The sequence below is a fragment of the Vigna unguiculata genome, chromosome 4 (assembly GCF_004118075.2).
Source record: "Vigna unguiculata cultivar IT97K-499-35 chromosome 4, ASM411807v1, whole genome shotgun sequence".
Classification (NCBI taxonomy): domain Eukaryota; kingdom Viridiplantae; phylum Streptophyta; class Magnoliopsida; order Fabales; family Fabaceae; genus Vigna; species Vigna unguiculata.
In genome coordinates, this window is record NC_040282.1 from 31,383,086 (window position 1) to 31,409,874 (window position 26,789).

At 33.3% G+C, this 26,789-nt stretch overlaps 3 protein-coding genes across 9 annotated transcripts; 2 read left to right on the forward strand and 1 right to left on the reverse strand.

Moving 5' to 3' along the window:
- Positions 1-1,503: 1,503 nt before the first annotated feature.
- LOC114181203 (hexokinase-1-like) lies at positions 1,504-4,191 on the reverse strand. Of its 7 annotated transcripts, none has more exons than XM_028067585.1 (6): positions 3,879-4,191; positions 3,617-3,687; positions 3,017-3,481; positions 2,346-2,496; positions 2,086-2,268; positions 1,504-1,827 (listed from the first exon to the last, which is right to left on the reverse strand). In XM_028067585.1, the coding sequence occupies exons 3-6, from the start codon at positions 3,205-3,207 to the stop codon at positions 1,768-1,770; spliced, it is 585 nt and encodes a 194-aa protein (XP_027923386.1). In that variant the 5' UTR covers positions 3,208-3,481; positions 3,617-3,687; positions 3,879-4,191; the 3' UTR covers positions 1,504-1,767. The 7 variants fall into 7 exon arrangements, with proteins under 7 accessions (XP_027923386.1, XP_027923385.1, XP_027923387.1 ...); XM_028067584.1 differs by having other exon boundaries at positions 3,617-3,716; XM_028067586.1 differs by lacking the exon at positions 3,617-3,687.
- A 17,655-nt stretch (positions 4,192-21,846) lies between these two features.
- LOC114180743 (pentatricopeptide repeat-containing protein At5g59600-like) lies at positions 21,847-23,451 on the forward strand. Its single transcript, XM_028067038.1, has one exon. It carries the CDS (start codon positions 21,847-21,849, stop codon positions 23,449-23,451), a length of 1,605 nt encoding a protein of 534 aa, XP_027922839.1.
- Positions 23,452-23,877: 426 nt separating this feature from the next.
- Positions 23,878-25,844, forward strand: LOC114181356 (small ribosomal subunit protein S13, mitochondrial-like). The gene is made up of 3 exons (XM_028067782.1): positions 23,878-24,081; positions 24,173-24,406; positions 25,292-25,844. Exons 1-3 carry the CDS (start codon positions 24,022-24,024, stop codon positions 25,442-25,444), a joined length of 447 nt encoding a protein of 148 aa, XP_027923583.1. The 5' UTR covers positions 23,878-24,021; the 3' UTR covers positions 25,445-25,844.
- The last annotated feature ends 945 nt before the right edge of the window (positions 25,845-26,789 follow it).

A 26,789-nucleotide genomic window follows, 5' to 3' on the forward strand; every position in this document is an offset into this window, starting at 1 on the left:
TGTATAAAATAAATATAAAAATAAAATTGATGTTAAAATTTGTTAACAAAAAACATAAACTTGTACTAATATTTAAAGTGAATTGGTGATATAAAATTATAAAAAATGTGAATCTAAATATAAATTATTATAATAAAAAGTAATATATATATATATATATATATATATATATATATGAATGATGTATTATGGATTCCGTAAAAAAATAATAATAATAATACAAATTAACAATACTAAATATTCATTAATACTAATAATATTAATTAAAATAATAATAATAATAATAATAATAATAATAATAATGATAGAATAGTCTATAATTATATATCTCGTACAAAATAATAATAATACCAATAGTAAAGTAAAATAATAGTAATATTGTTAAATATTCATTAAATACTAATCACTTTAACACAAATAATATTAATATATTACTCATTATGTATAGTAAAATAATATGATTGTATGATTAAAATTTATAATTAAAAATTTAGTTACATATTATATTAAAATGAAATATATATTCACAGTCGGAATAAAAATAAAATGTAAGGATATTATGCATTACATGTCAGATACAAAATAAATACAACAAAAGATTTAAATTGAGTTTAAAACAATAATTAAAAACAATTAGCCAAATGAAATTAAAAAAAAAAAGTAGATGTGCAGGGAGTCGATGTTTCTTTTGTTTTTTCTTTTTAATTTATATTTAAGTTTATAATTATATATAGTTATAAAATAATATTTTAAAAGAGAGTTTGATGATAAAAAACCTAAAACATTAATTATGGGTCACTTTACAAAAAAATATTATTTAGTGGAAGTTATTTTTTCAATCATCATCCTCTTGCAAATTAATTTGTGGAAGTTTTCTAAACTTCCAAAATTAAAGTCGTCACAAACTATTTACAAAAGTTTTGGACAACCCTTGATATCTGAATTATATTGTGGAGAGTTTTAACCTCTTCTATTTCCAAAATTATATTATGAAAGTTGTTTTGTTGAAGGTTTTAACATTTTCTATTGGTGACTATTTTTTTATAGAGATTTGAAATATCCTTTATTTACAATTACACACCTGCATTTATAATTTCTTAATTTAATAAAATTATTTTTATAATAAAAAATAAATAAAATATATAAATTCGAAAAGTACACAAAAATGAACTAAAATTAATTTTATTGATGATTTGATAAAGTGTTAACAATTACAATATAAATATTAAAAAAGAAAATACTTCATGAAAAAAATATACACAAAAATCATATATATATATATATATATATATTTTTTTTTTTTTAAATTCCTTTTAAAAACATATAGTGTTTAACTAAGTGGTAAAGCATTTGCTTACTCCTTAAGGTCTTGAGATCAAACCCAATTGGCCATTTTTTATTTAGCACCATAATTAAATATTCACATTATGAAAAAAAAATAACTAAAAATATGAGATAAATAAAAAAAAGAGATAAATCAAAAAGAAGATTGTAAAATGAATCAGGAGTAGAATAAGTGTTGTAGATTGATTACTTACATTCAAAAATGACTAAAGAAAGGCCAATAAAGTCAAATGAACCAAATTAGTAACCTGGCTTGCGTCGCAGTAAACTTTGGTAACCGTCATTCAACATTTTCAATGCCTAATCAATAGTCTATCTCAGCCAATAAAAATCAAGACTGAAATTTCTGCATGACTTGTGAATATTGCTTTGTCACCAATATATGTCAAAGTAAACTTGTACCAGATAATAGCTAAATAAGATTTAGTAAACTTCCATTTTTTTGAAGGCTTTGTTTAATTCACCCACCACATCTTCTCCAACCTACAAACATCACAAACAAAATCAATACAATAGTAACTGTCAGAAGCCTGCTCAATTAAAGAGTAGCAGAGAGGTGCAGAGAAAACTCGAAGGGATTCTTCATTGGAAAAGTTTGTATGATAAATTTGGAAACCATCAAAGGTCAGCATAATAATTCCAAAGTTAAAACACTATAACGCAAATGAGATACAATAAGAAAGAATAGCAATAAAAGGAAGATAGAATTGAATATAACAAAATCAAGGTAACGAGAATTACCGCATCCTCAATATTGAAACCCTTGGTCCACTTTATTAGAGTCCCAGATGAATTTGATGTTTGTCTCACTGGAAAAGAGAAGGTAAAACCCAGTTCCCTTTGTTTACCAGGGGCAGGGTGAAACTCTTCAGGCTCAGAACTAACAAACTTTGCAAGTTTATCAGCGATGAAATCAAACAGTTCCTGCAATCCCATGATAAATAATATATTAGAGAGAGTGGTTAGGCTCATTACTCTGACAGAATTTCTAACAGACTTACATGTGAGGAACCAGTCATCAAATGAGGAGGAATGGAAACTTCTTCAGACTCTAGGTTCACAACACCTTTCTCTTTCCCACCTAATTGCACACGAAGTGTTCTGAAGTTTGTGCCACCAAGGTCTAACGCATAAAAGAATCCTTTCTCATCTCTGTAAACAATGCAACAGAGTAAAGAATGAATCAGAAAAGGAAGAAACCTTCAAGAGTTACAAATTCATATGACAAAATTCTTTTTCATCAATCAAAAAACACAGAAAAGCTCAGTCATTCAAACCCCCTCTTTCACCATATTTCCTTTAGAATGCCTAGAACACACACCACAAAAAGAAAAATGGAACCAATTTCTCCCATAATGTCACAGAATTACCTTATTTTCTTCTCCTATATAATGTTTAGGGAGAATTTCATCTTATCATAGCAACAAAAGCACTCCAATTTAGCATGTCTGAGAGATAATTTTACCTTAATTTATGTCACCTCATTATTTCTTCTCATACATGCTAAATCAGAAGAAGTTTATCCAAACAATATGAAAAACCAAACAAGAACACACTAAGCCATCACCACCATGAACAAAAAAAAAAAAAAACAGCCATGAAAGCAGAGTGTAATCAAAGCAGAAAAAGTCAAATCCTGAGAAAAGGGGTTGTGGGATTGAAGAGAACAAACCTAGAAGGGAGATTATCGACGAAGGTAATCAACATCTTGAGCTTGCTGCCACCTTCAGAAGCAAGACCCGCGTGCATCTCAATGTCCATGGCATCAGCCACCTGTCTCAGCTTCGCAATTGAGGTCCCACACTGCTTCTCAAACTCCTTCACCATGGCCACCGCGAGACCCCACTTTCCGGAGCTCCTCATTCGGCGGCGCACCACCAACTCATGAAGGTGCAACTCACCGGAAAAATGGCACAGTGGGCCATCAAGTGCGTGGTTAGAGGCGTGCCAGCAAGGACGCTACCATTGTCTGTTGCTCTGATCATAGTCTTCCAACAAAGTCTCCTTCAAACCAATTCATGAATTGAAAGGATTGGACGACCAAAAAGATAAGAAATCACAACATCATTAGGCCCCACCAGCCACCCCCACTCACCCTCAATTTCTGATTTTCTTTTATCATCCATCTTTACACTCACTGCATATAAATAATCCCCACACAACACATCATCATCACCACACAAGTTGGAGTAAAAGAGTGTGAGAGATAGAGTGATCAAAAAAATGGAGGGAAAGGAGCAAGATGTTTCACTGGGAGCGAACAAATTCTCACCCATTGTTTCGAAACCATAACACCTCCAGAGTTTTCCCTTCCCTCCTCTTACTCCCACTCGCACTTGAGAGCTTCGTTTCAGAAAAGTCATACCGTGAAACTAATTACAAAAATAATTGTGGAAGCGGGAGAATGAGAATAGAATAAACCTTAACCCTAGAAATCTGCATCACACAAACGAGGCCGAAGAGGGACACTAAAACGTTCTCCCTATCATCGATTCCAACAGAAACGAAAATAGTGTGCAAGGCATTAAACTCACCAGGTGCATCTGAACTGTGGAGATCTTCGCATCATACATATTCGAGGAACAAGAAGAAAAAAACGAAAATATGAGGGGATTGAAGTGTGTCCTACGGTATAGTTGCGGAAGAATTAGGGTGAGAAATGACGGTGGTGAGGCCAAATTCAGTAGTGGAGAGTTCTGATGCATTGGCCGTGGAGTATCGAAAATTAGGGTTCAAAATAAGGTAAGAGGAATGAATGAAAAAAATTGAGGGAAATAAAAAAGTATTTTAGAGATTTTGAAATAAGTCTAAAATGTTTTCAGAATAAACCTTTAAAACTTAATGGAAGTTAGAAAAACCTCCCTTAATTAAATTTATTCGTGGAGGTCCAACAAACCTCTGCTAAATAACCTCCTCTATTAACTGATTTTTTTGTAGTGGGTATTTATTATTTAGTGACAAATTAATTAAAAAATAATAATATTATTTGAATATTAATTTCTTTAAATAAATGTAATGGATAAATATTTGTTATAAAGATTTTAAAGATAAAACTTTAGTGTGTTTAATGTCACACAATTACAACAGAGATAAAACAGGACTCAATGGTATATTTACTTAGCACCTGTTCAATCAAATTTAAGGTTAATCATGTAATTGTGCACTCAATGAAGTCCAAGTATTGAAAATAGTCTTTTTTTTTTCTTACTAATATTCTAAATATGAAAATAATAAAGTGTAATAAATTTATTAATTTTCAATAAATATAAATTCAATCTTCATTGAGTGTTAAAATTATAGCATTAATAAATTGATAAATAAAGAAATAAATTAAAATAAAATATAACAATTGATTATATTTATAATAACAAAAAATAATAGTAAAAGTAACATTAATAATCGAGAAAAAAGTATTAAAATGAATAATAATTATTAATAAATAGATTATAAATTAAGAAAGACGACGTGAATTGATTCTTGATTTTTTTTTCCATAATCAACTAATAACTATGATTAAAATAGTTTATCTATACGGTATTTATAAAAATAAAGTAATACTAAAACTAACATGGTAAATGAAAATAGTGAAATGTAATAAAAATATTTAATAAATATTGATTAAGATTTTTGAGTAATAATTAAAGAAATAATTTAAAATAAAATATATTTATTGATTCAAATAATAATAACAAAAACAATAGTAATTATAATAGTATTATTAATTACCGATTATAACTTAGTTCACAATTAAAGAAATTTGAAATTATTAATAAAATAAACTAATTGATAATAACTTTTTAAGAATTAATCGTGTAATTATTAATTATAAATGGATAAATTTAAAAGATTTCAAAACGTATGGAATAAAAAAAATTCATTCATAATTAAAAATTAAAAACAATTAATAGAATTAGTTAGTCAGTTAATGAAAAGATTTAAAAATAATCATGATTGATTGTATAAATCAATTTAATTGTATAAATCAATCTATGTTTTACATATGAGCACGATCAATTACTAAATTTAGTATTAGGATAAATGATAAAATCTTGTTACATTAACTGCTGTTATTATATGTTATGATTTGGTTTTATTAGTTTTTTAATTAATAAAATAAGCAAATTAAAAATAATTAATAAAATAAAGTAATTGATAAAAAATATTTAAAAATTAATTGTGTAATTGTTAATATAAAATATACAAATTTAAAAGATTTCAAAACATATACAATAAAGGAAAAAATCACTCATAATTAGAAAATAAAAAATAATTAATAGAATTAATTGAGTAATTAATAAAAAAATTAGAAATAAATCGTATAAATCAATTATAAGTTATAATCAATAATTAATATATTCAATAATAATGTTTAATCATGATTACGCAAAAATGTTTAATCATAAAGTAGATATTACGTGTAATATCTATATTAAGTTGTAAGAATTGTACATCCGAGGAAAAAAAATATATAACAAAGAAGTCAACTGGATCATATAACTTTTTTGTAATGACAACTTTTACTGCTTTTATATAAAATTTTATTAAAAGTATTTCAAACCACTTAGAACTCTCGTAGTTTTAGGTTACAGTATGAAAGCAAATGAAAAAAAAAAAATTGACATTCATAAAGAGCAAACTGTTTCTTGAGACAAACATTTGCAACAATGACGTGGAAACTGATTGATCTTGCTTTGGAATTGTATCAATCAACTTTCAAGAGCTTCTCTGGAAAAATACTGTTTGTGAACCATTCTCCGGTAATCTGAAGGTATATTTCATTCACAGTCCCAATTAAAATATACAAAATCTCCCAAACTTAAGTTAAGAAAAATCCAACAATGTTTGTCTAGATCAAAGAGCAAATCAAATGAAAAAAACTGGGGAGCCAAACAATAAACGTAGATTGTGTAAATCATTACAAGTTTATAACAGATACAACGTTGGTAGCTTAAAAATAGTTTTCCAAACCTTCCTTATCATTCCATAGTGTTGCAGCATAGTGGTTCAGAGGACTCTCCAAGTTAGGCTTTGTCATTAGAAAGTAAATTTCTGAGACAAGCATGAAAAGTTGAATGCAAAGCTCAAAAGATATCAATATCAAGATCAAACCTTCCAATAATCTTTGAATAGACAGAAGAATAATGCTCTAATCATAAGCTGAAGACCACTTATCCTGTAGAAACACACAAGTAGGACAATTATTAGCCCAAACATAATGTGTGATGGATGGAACACTTGGTGCAAATTGATGCAATGAAAATCAAGATTTCATTTATAAATATACTTGGCAATTCATATTAATGGTAGAGCAAAACCCAATTAAACACAAATAATGAATACATGAAGGATGCCCAAACAAATATTGCCAAACTGGTTAACGTTTGGATGAAAACACATTGTCTCAAACTTCACTTGTGGGGCTTAAAAGGGTAGTCTAGGGGGGAAAACATAAAGAGAGTTTATAAGATAAACCCTCATACGAAGTTCCTTTTCCATCTTTAACTGTACCAATCCATGTAAAAATACTGTCACCATCAGGGAAAGCTGATACGAAAGCATCAAATTCTAATAACTGGAAAAGGAAAGCATATGTTACACCTTTGTTTCTTATATATCAGTTGATATCCCAACAGAGTTAATTTACACAATTTACCACCCTAATATAGATGCTGATTTAAAACAGTACATGAATAAATAAACACATGCTTCACATAGTAAAACTTTTCAATTCGTCAAAATAAACCGCCATGCTTTCTTTGATTCATAAAATAAAATTGTTCCATTAAACCGTCAACTGGACCAAAAATAGAATAAAAACGATCATGGTTTCATAATGATTCTTGCGAATTCAACTTTCTATATCAACATTTATTCTACAATCATGAAATGGTCCATAGCAATAGTATCAACAATAATCATTTTTTGTTCAACTTTCTATATCAACATTTATTCTACTGTTGTTTTATAGAAAAGTAGTTTATATTAGTTTGTGCAAACCAGAGGTTATCAATTAGAGTCAGGGAAAAGAATTTAAAAGTTTAAGATACCTGATGATAGACCCTTGGAGCCGTTACAGAAGAAAAAGGATTTAGTCCTTTCCCGATGTGATTTAAAAGAACCTCTGAAGTTCCACCAATAATGAAAGCACCTCCACTTGCACCTACTACAACATTTAGCTTCCCATTCTGCATGGAGATAGTAAGAAATCATTGCAAGAGAACAATGAGTACCTTAACTAATAATAATGAAACATTTCAAAACCACATAGATGATAATGTGGAAAAAGATAGTCAAATTTAAGAGTCAAGGATTTGATACCTTGAGGGCAATAGTTGGTGTCATGGATGATGGTGGCCGCTTTCCTGACACAATGAAATTGGCAGGAGCTAGCGGTGGAACATCCTTGGAAACATTTCTAGGCATGGAAAAATCATCCATCTCATTATTCAGTACTTGGTGAAAGGATTTTGAACCAAAATATGCATTCACAGTAGTAGTCATGGAAATGTCATTTCTCTCAAGATCTATTACACATAAATGACTTGTACCATGATCATGAATTTGATTCCACTGCCAAGACAGTTAAGCAAAACTTAGAATTTTGTATCGCCACAAATAGATTTAGATAGAATATTAATTTAGACTTTGTTTATTTGGATATATATATATATATATATATATATATATATATATATATTCATTTTAGTGACCACACATACAAGCATTTTCAACCTCCTTTTCACATAGTGGAACCAAATAATATGACAACAATCATTGTTCCACATCATATTTTCAATGGAATGTTTCACATCCTAAAAAACTAAAATCACTTAAATGATCCAAGAAAACAAAATATGTATTGAGCTTACAACTCTAATCCATGCCACAAGCCTTATTGCCTCATCCAACGCACACTCAGATGACACCAAATATATAATATTGAAACCTATAATAAAAAACAACATACAAATTGATAAGGAGAAAACATAACTACTGAGTGATCATGAATTACAAACACTGAAAACATAACTAACACAATAAATCATCATTATTTCCAATCAAAATTCCATATTGTTTATAAAACATACCTTTGACCAGCTGTATGGATTGAGATGTAGTGGGGAAGAACTCCTTTGTTTTGCTGCCACAAAATTAAAAGAGCCTGAAACACGTTATCATTTGTCACATGACCCAGTAAACATTGGAACAGATTGGTCCAGAGAACAAAAATATTAAAATAAAACTAAAAAAATGGAGAAATAATAAAAGTTAAACCTTTTTCGTCTTTTTGCATGAGAACTTCAGATCTTCAAAAACCTTCTATCTTCTCTTCAAAAACCCCAAAACTTACACAACTCGTCAACCATAACCATGAATAATCCAAAAGAAACGGCACTGGGGTGAAGATGAAGTGAGTGGGAAAGGAGAAAATACTGCAAAATCAAATAAAAAAAGTTGTGAAACGTTCATCAAACCAAACGACAAGTTCGACAAAGGCGAAATGATAGTAAAAATAACGAAAAATGAAAACTTTGGAATCCAGAAGACAAAAATGGAAACTTGCTGATGCAACTTCCATGGTAGCCACCACATCCCATGCCTGATGAGAACTGATACAACAAAATAAATAATATAACTTGAAACAGAGATTGCAATTTGATAGAATCATAGAAAGCAAATAAATTTTGACAGACATTTGTGAGGATTTGAAGAATTAATAGAAAGCAAAGAAATTTGATAAAGCATGGAAAAGGAAGGAGAAGAACTGACATACGAAAGCAAAAGGTGTTTTGGTTTCCCGAATCAGAAAATGGTTTGCTAGGGTTTAAGAAAGTTCAGTGGGAGAGGAAGGAGGTAACGTTTCTGGTTTAATCTCAAATTTCAGAAAGCCATTTCAAAAATTTTAATCCGCCTGAGTCTTCAATAAGAATCTTCACCAATTTTCTGACTTCGAAAAGAAATCCAATCAAATCATGTAGAATATTCGCGCTATTTCAAAAAGCATTTCAAAAGTCTCAGTCAGATGCATTTAAAAGTTTGTGAAATTACGAAATACCCAATCACAAATTCATTACAGAACAGAAAACAGGGACAAAAACGTAATAACGTGTTCAACTGCTTCAACTATTCTTACAGGATACCAAAATGACGAAAAAACCTATTTATTAAACATGTGTCAGATAATTAGATAAGGATGTTACAGTAATATTTCTAATAGTTTGTTTTCTTAATTTTTAAGCAGATACCGATTAAACTTTTGTATTGACAAAAATAATTTGATACTAACTAATTCTAAAAGGATAGAAACAACGAAAATAATGGCATATGCATATCTTAAACCTGCCAGCTTTGTAATATTTTAGTACGATATTCTAACTAATTGAGTTAATAGGTTATGTATTTTTAATGTTTTAAATAAGTTTTGAAACTTTAAATGAAACAAATTAGTTTTAAAAAAAACATTCTAATAGAGTTACAAAATTACCTATATACCTTCAAGATTATCGTGTGAATAATTACCAGTAATATTAAATATCCTATCAAATGGTTTCTTTCTTTGTCTCTTACTTTGTGAAATTATTAATATTATAATGAAGTTGTCAAGATCCAAACCGAAATTAGCCAGAGTTATAAGCTTTAAAACATAACAATACATGGCATATCACAACTTTTGCGCTACAATAGAGTGGGTTGCAAATGGGTGTATAAGGTAAAATACAACGTTTAACGACACAAGGGATGCTTCTTGCTAAAGAATACACCCAACTTGAAGGCATGGATTTCTATGATGCCTACACCGATTGCCAAACTTTCAACTGTTGGATTCATATTAGCCGTTGCATCCAAAGACTGGAAATTAAGACAGTTAAATGTGAATAATGCATTTCTCCATGGAGATTTGAAGGAAACCATACATATGAATGCTCTTTGGGCGGGCTTACCTAACATCTCCTACATAAATCTTTATACGGATTGTAGCAGACAAGTATATACAATGGTATGCAAAACTCTCAACTTTTATTTTGAAACATGGTTTTCGACGAACATGAGCAGAAACACTCTCTTGATATTAAAATTGTTGAAACTTGTGCAACTACGTGATGATATCATCCTTACCAGCAATGATCAAAATTATGTTTACAACTTGATAAGAATTTGAAAATTAAGAACTTAGGCAATCTTACTTATTTTCTTATTTTGAAGTTGCCTGAAACAAATAAGGATTAATCTATCTCAACGAAAATACACTTTTGATCTATTAAATGACAATGATAAATTCATCTCGTGTTAGCACTCCTTTGAATTTTTCTGTCAAGTTACATGCAAAATGTATATAATCAAGATGTATGAACCAATACTAACTAATATTTAATTAGCCAGTATGTTTCTGCACCCACCAAGCTATTTTTCGTATGCCGCGATATCTGAATATATTTCTTTATGCCAACAACAACATTTGTGTAACCAGCTACATTGTCTACCTTGGAGAGTCATCAATAAGTTGAAAGTATAAGAATCAAGGGCGCTCACTCAAATTTCTTATGAAATAACTCATATGAAGAATCCTGATCCTACTGTCACATATTGTCCTCTATTGTGACAATGCTTCAACTATTAAGATAGCTACTAACCTATTTTCTATGAGTGAACCAAGCACGTGGGAATTGATTTTCACAGTGTAAGAGAAAAAATCCAGCATGACTTGATTAAACTTCTTCTCGTACGAACCAGTTATTGACCGGTATTCTAACAAAAGCTTTACCATCATAATTATTCTCCAATCTTAATGCCAAGCTTGACCCTCACAATATATACTGCTAGAGGGGTCTTAGTATTCTGCGATGCTACCTTTCATTGTTGAGAGCCACGTCTGCATTTATTGTTTCACATGCACCGTATGCATGTGTCTTCCGTTTTTTTTTCTTCTATATACCTTTACCCTTTATAAAACAATCAAGTTGTATTATTCTTTCATTCTAATGAAATACATTTTTCATATCTCTTCGTTTTTCCTTTCTTCTTCCATTAAAAAAATGTTTCATTAATAATCAATTTTAGTGATCAAAAGTTGTTAATTATTATAGCGGTCAATTTATATACTAATTTACAAAATATAAAATTATTAGTTATTAAAATAGTCACTCTTATGAATAAAAAACTATAATTGGTTTTTATGGAGACTAAAATTTTTTATTTTGTAAATTGATATCTAAATTGGTCAATATAGTGACTAATATCTTTTTTTTACTAAAATTGATTATTAATAAAACATTTTTTGTAACATTCGAGAATCAAAGTTGCTCTGCATGTTACATAGTGTTGTCGAGAATTACATGGAGTCACATGGGTTTAAGAAATATGTTTATAACTAACTATTAAGAATTCAATGTGAATGTTAATGTCTTAGATGTGATATTACTATAATATGAGTAACTAGAGTATATATGAAAAGGATAATGATACAGTGACTCATTTTTTTGACCCCAAATTTATCCGCCTATGTGGCATATGTTATTTAATATGTTTTAAAGTGTTACTGTGATTGGAGGCAGAGTGCAAGGTTACTTTGCGTAGTGTGCACATGCGTGAAATTGAAGGAACATTTTTAAAAAATGAACTGACTTGCTACGGTAAAAGAAGAGCAGTTTTCACGAAAGTTTTCCCTCCTTCTTCTTCTTTCTGCAAACGTTGTTCTTCCACAAGCTCACACAAACACAAAACTTCTTCTTCCACAAAGGTTGCTTTTGTTGATATTTGGTGTGGGTAGTAGTCCAAGCGGAGAGCGGACTTGTCGACAGTGGATTGGGTTGTTGGACGCCGTTGGTTCGCCGGAAATTTGTGGGTACCGTTGGGCGCATTGCTTGGTCGCAGTCTTCGTTGCCTTTTTTTTTTGCTTCATTGAAGGGCATTCACACAACCAATCGTTACCCGCTAGGTTTTCGTGAGAAACCCGTCTTTCAAGCTTGTTAGTCCCAAAATGCTTAGTTGTTCCGCCCAACCAAATTTAAAAACACACTGCAACACTCATGTAAGTAATTTGTGCATTATAACAGCTACCATGTATTAATAAGTTTGCCACTAAAAACATTCAAATAAATTGTAGGCACCTATGGATGCTCATGTCTCCAATGAGAACCAACATTATGATGATCAAGGAACAAATACACCTGAATGGGTTTGTGTACAAAACATTTACTAAGTTAAACTATAAAAAAGTACTTCCACTTTGTTAGCTTAGTGTTCTTTAATTATGATGCAGAATTCAAGTGTTCCAAATTCAGGTTTCATGTCCTTATTAACTTCGCTTGAAACTAATGAGTTCAACACTCAAATGTCTGGAATATCGTCCCAATTACGGTACAGTAATATAATATGAATTTCGTTAAATATTTAGTTCATTACATGAACCACAATGTAACAAATTATATTCTTTTTGCAGGTTGTAAGTTCAGTGGATAACACGTTTTTTTGTGTGGATAGGACGCTATCATGATTGAAGTCCGATGACATTGACAAACACATTATAAGTTATGTGGTTGATGTTTGTTAATGACACTTGATATTTTTGCAATTAACACACAATACCAGAATTATATATTTTGTGCAGTATTTGGTTTTGTTGGATACAACATGTGTGTTGTTTATGAATATTTTTTGAACAGAGAACATGTTAGCGCAATTAATTGCACAATATAATTGAGCACATGACATGCCAGTTTTATGATAATCATTATTAAGGACAATAACGTTCTTACATTTGTGCATTTCATTGCTTTTGATCGTTAAATAACTCAACTGTGTTGCCACAATAATTCAGGTATCATTCCCAAGTCAAATGAAGCCCCCTAAAAATGGGGCTTAGTAAGTGTTTACTTACAGTACCATAACTTCCTTTTTCATATGTACTTTACGTACAACAGAGTTGTAAACAAACTGATTCTTGAACATGACTTATTTTTAATATTTTTTATTTCATTTCAAATTCATAAATTCTTGATCTTAATACAACAACAAATAAACTTTCATTCCCAAGTCAAATGGAGCACCTACAAATGGGTTCAGTAAGTGTCTTCTTACAGTACCATAACTGCCTTTTTGAGATGTACTTTATGTACAACGGAGTTGTAAAAAAATTGATTCATGAACATGACAATTTTTTTAAATTTTTTTTATTTCATTTCAAATACATAAATTCTTGATCTTAATACTCTAAAATAGTTAAACCATCATTCCCAAGTCAAATGGAGCAACTACAAATGAGTTCAATAAATTTCTTTTTACAATACCATAACTACCTTTTTCACATGTACTTTATGTACAACGGAGTTGCAAAAAAATTGATTCATGAACATGATATTTTTTTAAAATTTTTTATTTCATTTCAAATATATAATTCTTGATCTTAATATTCTAACAACAATTAAACTTTCATTCCCAAGTCAAATGGAGCACCTACAAATGAGTTTAGTAAGTGTCTTTTTATAGTACCATAACTGCCTTTTTCAGATGTACTTTATGTACAACGGAATTGCAAAAAAATTGATTTATGAACATGAAATTTTTTTAATTTTTTTTTATTTCATTTCAAATACATAAATTCTTGGTCTTAATACTCTAAAACAAAACAATTAAACCATCATTCCCAAATCAAATGGAGCAACTACAAATGAGTTCAGTCAGTGTCTTTTACTAGTACCATAACTACCTTTTTCATATGTCCTTTATGTACAACAGAGTTGCAAAAAAACTGATTCATGAACATGACATTTTTTTTTATTTTTTTATTTCATTTCAAATACATAAATTCTTGATCATAATACTCTAACAACAATTAAACCATCATTCCCAAATCAAATGGAGCACCTACAAATGGGTTCAGTTAGTGTCTTCTTACAGTACCATAACTGCCTTTTTCATATGTACTTTATGTACAACGAAGTTGCAAAAAAACTGATTCATGAACATGACATTTTTAAACAAAATTTATTTCATTTCAAATAAATATAATCTTCAACTTAATAATGTCACCATATTTTAATTCACCCCATAAACAATTTTTAATTCATTACAATTTATTTTAAGTACATAAATTTAACTTCGCGGTGCCAAAATAATACAAATATTAGTTACATGTCAATTAGAGCCTATTAATTGTTGATAGTTGTAACCAAAAATTAGTTCCAGTTTCAGTTTTTGTTTCTGTTAGAAACAGAGCAAACTAACAACATATAAATACTTGCTTCAGTTTCACGTACTTGTGAAATACACATGCATATTCAATAAAAAAGAGATTTTACCTTCTCTAAAAAAGCTCACATCTTTCCCTTGTTGTTTTCTTTCTTTCTTCATTATTCCAGTTTGTATGAAAACTGGTGTGTGTCCTGCAAATAGATAAGAATTAGTTAATGAGTGAGAAATAGAGAAACACGGCTATCAAAGAGAGAGTTAGAAGAAGCAAGCCTTAGCTTGATGGTGGAGTGGAGAAGAAGCTTCGAACGAAAGCTTAGTGTGAAGCAGAGAGTGAAGAGAGAGAACGGAGAAAAAGGAGAAAGAGGGGTAGGTGAGAAAAGTGTGTACGCGTGTGGTGTGGAAGCATCAGGAGAGAAAGTGAGAGAAGAATTAGAATGGGCCTACGTAATTGTTGTTCAGGCCTAACAGAGTGGTATCTAGAGCAAGGTTCAAGAAAGGGAATCTTGGGAATATTGTTGTGTGCTCTACTCATGGCTAGTGGAGGTTTGATCCCGGGAAGCTTACCCATATTTGATGGAAAGGGCTATGATGATTGGTGTGTAAAGATGGACGCTATTCTTGGATTTCAAGAAATTGATGAGGTCGTGAAAGTGGGTTTCAAAGAACCACCCAAGAATGTTGATGAAGAAGTCAAGAAAACATACAAGGAGATGAAGAAGTTGGACTGCAAGGCTCGTGTATTGCTGCATCAATGTGTTGTTGCCCCTATCTTTCAAAAAATCTCAAAAGTTCTTACAGCAAAAGAGGTTTGGGAGATCTTGCAAAATGGGTATGGAAATTCTAGGAAAATGAAGAAGGTGAAACTGCAATCCTTGAGATGGCAATATGAACTTCTCTCTATGACAGAAAAGGAGATTGTGGCAGAGTATTTTGACAGATTGCAGGTGATCACCAATGCCATGAGAGCATGTGATGAGAACATAGAAGACAACAGAATTGTAGAGAAATTTTTTAGGACTTTAACTCCACGGTTTGACCACGTTGTGGTGGCCATAGAAGAGTCAAGGGATCTTGATGTTATGACAATAGAAGAACTGCATAACTCTCTTGAAGCACATGAACAGAGAGTGAATGAAAGGAAGAATGGTGAGAAGGTGACTGAACAAGCTCTACAAGCCAAGGTGAGTTATGGAGTTAGAGGCAGAGGTAGAAGTGGCTGGAGAGGCAGAGGTAGAGGAAGGTCTATAGGCAGATCTAGAGGCAGAAGTGGTGGCAAAAATAGTGAAACAGAGACCCAAGAAAAATCTGAGAACAATGGGTCTGAAGGTAGAGGCGGATATCAAAACAGAGGAAGAGGAGAAGGTGGCTGGAGACCATATGATAAAAGAAGAGTTTAGTGCTACAATTGTGAAAAATACGGACACTATTCTTATGAGTGTTGGCAGGAGGACAGATCAAAAAAGGGGCAAAAAGGAGAAGAAGCAAATATGGCACAGGAGGAAGGAAATGGGTCTGATTCAGACCAAGTACTACTGATGGCGACAACAGGCAGTGAAGAGGATAACATGTCTTGGTACTTGGATACAGGGTGCTCTAATCATATGACTGGAAACATGATTTGGTTGATTGATCTTAATCCATGTATGAGAAACATTGTTAAATTTGCAGATAATAGCTCCATTGTGGCAAAAGGAATGGGAAAGGTGATGATCACAAGGAAGGATGACAAGGTGGCCTACATGAATGATGTTCTATACGTTCCAAGCATGAAGAATAATTTACTCAGCCTTGGACAACTTTTAGAGAAGGGCTACACCATGAACATGCATAAAAAATTGATTGAGATTTATGACTCACAATAGAGGCTCGTGATTAGGGCACCACTATCCAAGAACAGGACATTTAAGGTGAATCTAGACACTACTAAAATACAGTGCCTAATAGCTGGTAATGTGGAGGATGAGAGTTGGTTGTGGCATTACAGATATGGTCACCTGAATTTTAAAAGCCTAAACCAACTCAGTAGCAAGAAAATGGTGGAAGGGCTACCACAGATCGAGTTACCAGCCAAAATCTGTGAAGGGTGTGTGATTGGCAAACAACCCAGGAAGGCATTTAGCGACTCTGCACCAAAAAGAGCCAAACAAGTACTGGAAGTGGTGCATTCCGATGTGTGTGGTCCCCTAGACACACTATCACTAGTAGGAAACAAATAATTCCTCACATTTGTAGATGAGTTTTCGAGGAAAATATGGGTGTACTTGATAATGGAGAAAGGAGAGGTGTTTTCTGTCTTTAAAAATTTTTGTGCCCGTGTTGAAAGACAGGCTGACAGCAGGTTACAAATTTTGAGGACTGATGGAGGTGGTGAATACAAGTCCAGAGAGTTCAGCAAATTTTGTGAAGAAAAGGGGATAGTGCATGAAGTGACTGCCCTTTATACACCACAACACAACGGGCTGGCTGAGAGGAGAAACAAGATGTTGGTTGATATGACAAGGTATATGTTGAAAGGTAAAGGCCTGCCAAATGGCTATTGGGGAGAGGCAGTAACTATTGCTGCCTACATTCTTAACAGGTGCCCAACCAAAAGACTAAGGTTTGTGACACCAGAAGAGGCTTGGTCTGGTGTTAAGCCACACGTGTAACACTTGAAGATTTTTGGGTCAATATGCTATAGACATATTCCAGATGAGAAGAGAAAGAAACTAGATGACAAGAGTGAGCCCTTGATCCTGATTGGGTACTATCCAACAGGTGCATACAAGCTATATGACCCAGAAAGGCAAACAATGGTGATTAGCATGGATGTGGTAGTAGATGAGACAGCCAGCTGGAGTTGGGAAGAGAAGGAGAATACGGTAACACATATTCCATGTGTTCTTGAGGATAAAACTGAGCATTCAGTTGTTGTTTCAGACAACAGAAGGACTCAGAGGATGAGGTTTCCCTCCACTAGGCTTACTGGACATGAAGTTTATGGAAATGGTGTAATTACAGGAAATGGTGATCTAGTTCACCAAGCTTTGATGGCTGACACAGAACCCATAACCTAGAAGGAAGCTCTAAAGGTGAGAGAATGGAGGAATGCTATGAAAGAGGAGTTGGAGACAATTGAGAAAAATAGAACATGGGAATTAGTTACACTACCACAAGATACACTACCTATTGATGTGAAGTGGGTTTTCAAGCTAAAGTTGAAACTTGATGGGAGTGTGGCCAAGTATAAGGCCAGATTGGTAGCAAAGGGCTTCCTACAACAAGAAGGAATTGACTACACAGAGGTATTTTCCCCTGTAGCTAGGATGGAGACCGTGAGGCTAGTTACAGCAGTAGCAAGTTCTAAAGGCTGGAAGATGGTTCAAATGGATGTGAAGTCAACTTTCTTTAATGGCCCACTAGAAGAAGAGGTATACATTGTACAACCAACTGGTTTTGAGAAGGAAAGGAGAAAACACCTTGTGTACAGATTAAGAAAGGCTTTGTATGGGCTCAAGCAAGCCCCTAGAGCCTAGAACAAGTTGATTGATGCAGTTCTAGCCAAACTGGGATTTATGAAATGCACAGTTGAATTTGGTGTGTATGTGAAAAACACAAGTCATACAAATACACTCATTGTGTGCTTGTATGTTGATGACTTAATCATTACAGGAAATGAAGATGCAGAGGTTGGAGAATTTAAAGAAAAGATGAAGGCTGAGTTTGAGATGACAGATTTAGGAACACTGAACTATTTTCTTGGGCTAGAGTTTGTACACACTCCCAGTGGAGTGTTTCTACACCAGAAGAAATACGCACAGGAGATTCTGAAGAGATTCAAGATGGAAGAGTGCAATGAGGCTATAATTCCAGTGCTGCCTGGAGTAAAACTGATAGAAGAAAAGGAGGCTGAAGTGGTAGATGGAACTTTATGCAAGCAGATAGTAGGTTCACTCAGGTTTATGCGTAATAGCAGGCCAGATTTGAGCTATGGAGTAGGTCTGACCAGCAGATTCATGCATGACCCCAGAACACCCCACTTGGCAGTTGCTAAACACATCCTAAGGTACCTAAAAGGCACTATAGATTGGGGAATTTTCTTCCCAAAGGCTGATGACCAGAATGGAGCAATGCTTGAGGCATTTTCAGACTTAGACTGGTGTGGGGATAGAGTTGAGAGAAGAAGTACATATGGGTACTTATTCAGATATTTGAGTGCACCAATCTCTTGGTGCTCAAAGAAGCAAAATGTTGTGGCCTTGTCATCATGCGAAGCAGAGTACATACCTGCCTCAGAAGCAGCTTGTCAAAGTATATGACTGGAAGAAGTTTTGAAGAAGTTGAACCTGGAATACATGAAACCAGTTCAGCTCAATATTGATAACAAATCTGCAATCAACCTATCAAAAAACCCTACATTACATGGAAGGAGCAAACACATTGACATAAAGTTCCATTTTCTTCATGATCAAGTGAGCAAAGGGAAGTTGACACTGACATACTGTCACACAGAAGAGTAAACAACGGACATTTTCACCAAGCCTCTAAAGCAAGCAAGGTTCGCCAAGCTGAGGAAGGATCTTGGGATGACTAGCCTAGAATTTTTGGATTAAGAGGGGTGTTGACAGTTGTAACCAAAAATTAGTTCCAGTTTCAGTTTTTGTTTCTGTTAGAAACATAGCAAACTAACAACATATAAATACTTGCTTCAATTTCATGTACTTGTGAGATACACACGCATATTCAATAAAAAAGAGATTTTACCTTCTCTAAAAAAGCTTTGAACGGAAGCAAGTCTTAGCTTGACGGTGGAGTGGAGAAGAAGCTTCGAACGTAAGCTTAGTGTGAAGTAGAAAGTGAAGAGAGAGAACAGAGAAAAAGGAGAAAGAGGGGTAGGTGAGAAAAGTGTGTACACGTGTGGTGTGGAAGCATCAGGAGAGAAAGTGAGAGAAGAATTGGAGTGGGCCTACGTAATTGCTGTTCAAGCCCAACATTAATATCTCGCACAGGACATGTTTTCTTATAGTTCAATAAGTGTCTTTCTCATATGTGGTTTTTGTACCATAGAGTTAGCAGAATTATTCTTCCCTGACATCATTTATCTGCTAAATAATTCCATTACAGCACCACAAATACTTATGAAAAGTCATTATTCATGAACTACAACATAATAGTACAAAAACACAACAAAACAAATTGTTCACACCTACATGTTTCATACATTTGCATTACAATTAACCATTCTTAAATTACACAAATCAAAATGATATTTCATTTCCATCAAACAAAACAAAACAGACACACATTGTTGCCACTCCAGCAACTATTTTGGTATCCTCTTCTTCTTTGGACCATACCCTACGAACAGAGTTTGGATCACTACAATCTCCAACTTCACTACCTTCTAAACCTTCACTAACGTCACTCATGTCAACTAAACTAAAATTATCAAACGCATTAACCAAATTTAATTTACACAAATTCGGCACGGATCAATAAAATTACACACAACATAGTCAAAAACCAACAAACTCACTTTCTAACATCCAACAATACAAATGAAGTTCGCTTTTTGTACCCACCCAAGCATAAATGCTGAAACCAACAAACTCACTTTCTAACATCCAACAACACAACTGCAGTTTGCATTTTGTACCCACCCAAACTTAACTGCCGAAACGCTTCTTCTTCAAAAGCATTCGCACATTCGAACCATTTTTGCTTACCCAAACCCATTCACATTTCGAATTAACAGTCCACAACAACATTTAGGATTGAGAGAGCATCAATTTGGGGAACAAGGATAGATAAAAATGTCATTTCACTCGGGGAAGAAGAACATACAAAATTAGGGTTTGATTTGGGGAAGAACAACACATAAATAGGGGAAATCACTCGGGGAAGAAGAACATATGAAATTAGGATTTGATTTGGGGAAGAACAACACATAAATAGGGGAAATCAGTCGGGGAAGAAAAACATACCAAATTAACCTTTGATTTGGAGAAGAACAATAGATAAATTAGAACTTACAATTGTGGATGAAGAAGAGACGAAAACTCTGTTTTTCCAAAACCGCACTCTTCACCTTTTCTTTCTCTGTTTTGTTGTGTGAGCGCGTGACCTACAAACGATTCTTAACCTCACGCGTCAATTTTCATTTCAAATTTAACAAAACATTAAAATATGGTATTCCACGTAGGTAGTAAAAAAGGGGTCAAATAAAGGGGATAGTATATCATTATTATCCATATGAAAATTACATAGAGTCACATGGTTTTAAGAAATATGTTCATAACTAACTATTAAGAATTCAATGTGAGTGTTGATGTCTGAGTTGTGATATTACTATAATATGAGTAACTAGAATATATATATATATATATATATATATATATATATATATATATATATATATATATATATATATATATATATATATATATATATATATATATATATATATATATATATATATTAACATCTAAATTTGATTTGTGAAAACTTTATAATTAAGCATATTTTTTTTTCCAAAGTTTAATAATGTAAATGGACAAGCTCAACCCATTTTGTCTTTATATATAATTAGTACGTAAGAGTACCGAGTTGCTACAATAACACAAATTAGAAATCTTAGTACATTCTACTAATCAATCTACCACATTTTCTTAATTTTATTTGTATTAAATTGTGATATATATATATATATATATATATATATATATTAAAATTAAGTATATAAATATATTTTAAGTTTTTAATTGATTGATTAATGTCTATAATTAAATAAACTAAGTTTTTTACATGTGTAAATTGCTTTATTATAATAAATAATTAAAACTTAATTTATAAGTATTAATAGTTTAAGTCACATTATTAAGTTATATTTACATACTTTAAATAATCTAATTACATTTGGTTTTTTCCTAACATCATGATTTGTAATTTATTTTTCTCATATAATGATTTATAGGCAGAAGATAACAAATATTTATATAATTTTTTTTTAGAAAATTGAAGAATGTTTACATTCATAGCAACAACGGTTACCAAATCTTTTACAATAACATTTTATCTCTCATCATCATTATATTATCCTTTTATCTCATACTGGGCGTGTAATGTGTGTAAGAGTGTAAAACTTAAAAGCATACCATAATGTTTTCAAAACAAACGAGTGGTTTGTGTGAAATTTGTAAAATTTGTAAACTATTAGGCATAGGTAGACATTAATGTAATTTAATCTAAAATATTAGAGTATAAGCTTACTATTTTCATGTTAAAAGGAATGCATGTCACAAGAAAGAGTAGCATCAGAGAAGAATGAGAACTATGCCATTTTCTTCACAATTGAGATGGTCACCACATGAATTTGCTTTGTGCCTTGAAAAATGCCTGAAAGCAAAGACCTTGAGACCCGGCATGCAGGTCCATGCCACCGTGGTCACTAGTGGAACAAACACGAACATTTTGTCTCTTAATTCAAAGCTTGTTGGAATGTACGCTGGTTGTGCTGACCTGAAATCAGCTAGGCTTTTGTTTCAAAAGATCGAACACCCCAATGTTTTTGCATTCAATTGGATGATTTTGGGGCTGTCTTTCAATGGTCACTTTGATGATGCATTGTTGTACTTTCGTTGGATGCGTGAGGTTGGCCACATGGGCAACAATTTCACCTTTTCCGTTGTTCTTAAGGCCTGTGTTGGTTTGATGGATGTGAACATGGGGAGACAGATTCATGCCATGGTTTATGAAATGGGTTTTCAAAATGATGTCTCCGTTGCCAATGCTCTCATAGATATGTATGGCAAATGTGGGTCCATTTCTTGTGCCCACAGCGTGTTTGATGGAATGCGTGAAAGGGATGTTGCCTCGTGGACGTCAATGATCTGTGGGTTTTGTAACGTGGGGGAAATTGAGCGAGCATTGGTGTTGTTTGAGAGGATGAGGCTGGAAGGATTGGAGCCAAATGATTTCACATGGAATGTGATTATTGCAGCGTATGCTCGGTCAAGTGATAGCAGCAAAGCTCTTGCTTTCTTCGAGAGAATGAAACGGGAAGGTGTTGTTCCTGATGTGGTTGCATGGAATGCATTGATTTCTGGGCTTGTACAAAGTCATCAACTCAGGGAAGCGTTCAAGATGTTTAGGGAGATGATACTTTCAGGGATTCAGCCAAATCAAGTGACTGTCGTTGCACTGCTTCCTGCATGTGGATCAGAAGGTTGCATTAAATGGGGAAGAGAGATTCATGGATTTGTATGCCGGAAGGGGTTTGATGCGAATGTTTTCATTGCTAGCGCTCTCATTGACATGTATTCAAAGTGTGGGAGTTTGAAAGATGCTCAAAATGTATTTAACAAGATTCCATTCAAGAATGTTGCGTCATGGAATGCAATGATTGGCTGTTATGGAAAGTGTGGCATGGTTGATTCGTCCTTGGAGCTGTTCAAAAGAATGCAGGAAGAAGGATTGCAGCCAAATGAAGTAACTTTTACATGCATTCTTTCAGCATGCAGCCATGGTGGTTTAGTGCAGAAAGGTTTAGAGATTTTCTCATCAATGAATGAATGTTATGGGATTGAGGTAAGCAAGAAGCATTATGGTTGTGTGGTTGATCTCTTGTGCCGCTCCGGAAGGACGGTAGAAGCATATGATTTTTTCAAAGCCTTGCCAATGCAAGTGACAGAGTCAATGGCTGGAGCTTTTCTGCATGGGTGCAAAGTCCATGGAAGAAGAGATCTAGCTAAAATGATGGCAGAGGAAATAATGAGAATGAGGTTAAAGGGACCAGGTAGCTTTGTTACACTATCGAATATATATGCTGCTGAGGGTGAGTGGGAAGAGGTTGGGAATGTAAGGAATGTGATGAAAGAAAAAAATGTCCATAAGCAACCTGGTTTTAGTTGGCTTGAAAAGCCCGGTGAGGTTACATGAAGAGAGGAAACAGAAAGAAGGTGTACATACATCAAAGTATAGTTAATGCACTTATGCAAACACAAGATTAAAAGATCGTAGACTTAAATTATTTCTTATTTTGACTGGTTGATTTATTTGTGCGATTTTCGAGTTATTTTAAAATTATTTCATCAATATTAAAAACAAAATTAAAAGATTTGACCGATTGTTTAATTTTGTTTATGCGAAAAAAGAATTAAAAAGGATTTTATATCTTGAGAACTTTGATATCATAATATCAAATTATTCATTGTCGGACAAACACTTTTCTATTTGTAGTTTTATTAATTGAAAACTATCTTAATTCAATTTTAAAGTATTAAATATTGATAATTGAAATTATTATAAGAGAATTTCAACAACATATTTTAAAAAATTAATAAAATTTTATTTTGTTTTGGAATTTTTTTTTTCGAGTTTTGGTGCACCATTTGCACCTCCCAGTCCACAGCGGCAGCGCCATACTGAAAGAACAAAACGTTGAATTGGAAAACCTACTCAGAGTGCGTCTCTCTCTTAAGTCGCATATTCAAATCCTCCAACTCCACCATGTTCGGCTCCGCGCGAATCTTCTCCGATGTCGCTCTGCGCCTCCGCCAAAACCTATCGGTAAATTTCCCTTCCGTTCAATTCGCCTTCGCCATGGGCTTTGTCGAACATTCTAGAGCTTCACGTTGTCCTTTTCTCTTCCGTTTTGCAGCTTCGAGGTGTGCGCGTGCAGAACATCAACATCGGAGGCGGTATGGGAGGCGAGATCCCCGACAACAAGCGTCTGGAGTACGCTCTCCAGCACCTGCACGGAATAGGGCGCTCGAAAGCGCACCACATCGTGTGCGAGCTCGGCGTTGAGAACAAATTCGTCAAGGATCTCAGCAAGAGGGAACTCTATTCCATTCGCGAGTTGCTCTCCAAGTACTTGATCGGAAATGATTTGGTACTTTCTTCCCTCATTGCATAAATTACTCTATTTTTTTTTTGTACAAAAATACCAAAAAAAAAAAGAAAAAAAAGAAAGAAAGAGTAAATTGCACCTTAATTTCGAGACTGCGGAAAACTCCTATTCTTCTTTATCGTATTCAGCAGCATTGTGTGCAATCTCCTTTACTGTGTACAGTGGTATATCTTGTAATATAAGTGTGATAAACAAGAATATGTATGCTTCTTCTTCTGAATTATCACTATGTCGCTGTGAGAACAGGACTAATAACACTTACACGCATCTCACCAACACTATTACACACCCACAGCAAAGACACTCACTCACTCACAACACTAAACAAGGAAATTGTAGTGGAAGTACAGAGAACGAGAGATTATTCCCTCACAAAGACCAAACAACCCTATATATATTTCTGGTTTACAACAGACTTAACCAGAATTATTAACTAACAAAATTTTTAAGTTCTGTTTACAAAAACATTATTACAGGAAGTTTTTTTTTTAAAAAAAAAAAACAACTAAGGAAGGTTAGTGTAGCGAGTAAGTGGTCTATTAGGGGTGTCAGTATAATATTTTTCAGATGATTAAGGACAGTTAGGGATGGAAAAAAGGAGGGGTGGCAGTAGAAATTCGACAAAATTTTGGGTCAGTATAATTCACTCAAAGCCAAATGAATCAAACTTTTCTCATTGGTGAAAATCAACGTATGTTTGTCGGTTTTCGGATGAAAGAGCTTCTATAAAATGTGTATCTATAATTTGATTTTAACTTATAAAATTGGTTTGATGTATTTTTACCTTCTCGGTTTCTACTTATGTGTTTAAGAAGAATTTTTATCTAAATAGGCTTGTTTGTTTCGTCATGTGTATGTGTGTTTCAGAAAAAGTGCGCTGAGAGAGATGTGGTAAGGTTGGTGGGCATTCAGTGCTACCGAGGGATCAGGCATGTGGATAACTTGCCCTGCCGTGGACAGAGGACTCATACGAATGCACGCACCAGGAGGAGCCGGAAAACTTTCTCTGGATCGAGATAGGTACCGCTTGAGAAACAGATGAGTTTGAGATGATGAAATAAGTTTTGATAGAGACTTAGCTGGTTTAAGTGAAATCAATGTTGATATTTACATGTTCAATCTGCCTTTGGTGGTTTCATCTTTTCTTTGCAAGAGCTTTAATGGTCTTCTCTGCATTTGGTGGGTTTGTTGTCTTGTTTGATTGGCCAGCTAATGTGCTTTTTTATTTGAAAGTTTTTAATCGTTTATACTGGGCAAGGTTTTATATTGTGGTTGTAGCTTTGTTGCAGTGCAAAATTACAAACAAATGTAAATCAGTTGTAATTGTGATCTCCCAGAGGCTATGGATATCCAAAAAGCCTTCGTTTTAGGATTGAAAGTGTGGTTGCAAACTATTTATAAAGCCTCAGTGTTGATGTTACTGGTGTGATCACTTTAAGCGTTGTGGGCAGTTTAGAGTGAGAGTGGAATTTGTTAGTTGGTTATTATAACCAACTTTCCTCTAGCATATTGGTGGCCATTGACGCACTATTTCTTTTTCTTCGTGGCTCATTAGTATGGCATCCACTGTCATGTGCTTATCCAGCTATCAATTCTTTTTCCAATTTTCTCTACTAAAAATACTTTGTATACTTTTTCTGAGACGGAAAGGAGTAGGGGTGGGTATGAATTGGATTTTTAAAAATCCAATCTAGATTCAAATAATTTGATGAGATTTTGGATCCAAATCCATTTTTGTTGTAGAAATAGTTTGATTTTTTTTTTTTTAAATTTAGATCCAAATATTTGGATCAAGTTCAAAATCCAAAATCTATTTTTTATAAAAAAATTAAATTGAATTTTCTAAAACTTGTATCATTGGCATGACCCAACCTATTTCGATCCTCGCCTTGGTCCAACCAGTCTCGAACCTTGGTTCAGGATAGTCTCACCCTTTGATCCAGGTCAACCCCTCTGACTTGCGACCCAAACCAATCCATTTCGATCTCATGTCCATGTCGGCTAGTCTCGACCTTTCGACCAAAGTTGACTCAACCAAATTTGGACGATTATCGATTGGAGTCAACTCACCCAAATTTGGTTGAGTTTCGGTTAGGGTCAACTCATTCGAATTCAATCTGATTCAGCTAGGGTCAACTTGATCGAATTCGGTTGAATTTTGGTGAAACCAACTCGATTGAATTTTGGTTAAGGTCAACTTGGCCCAATTACCTCGAATTTGGTTGGATTTTGGTCAGGGTTGATTTGGTCGGATTTTGAGTAGAGGCAACTTGACCTAATTTGGTTGAATTTTGGTTGGGTTGACTCAACTGAATTTGATTGAATTTTTGTCGAGCCAACTTGACCAAATTTTACTGAATTTTAG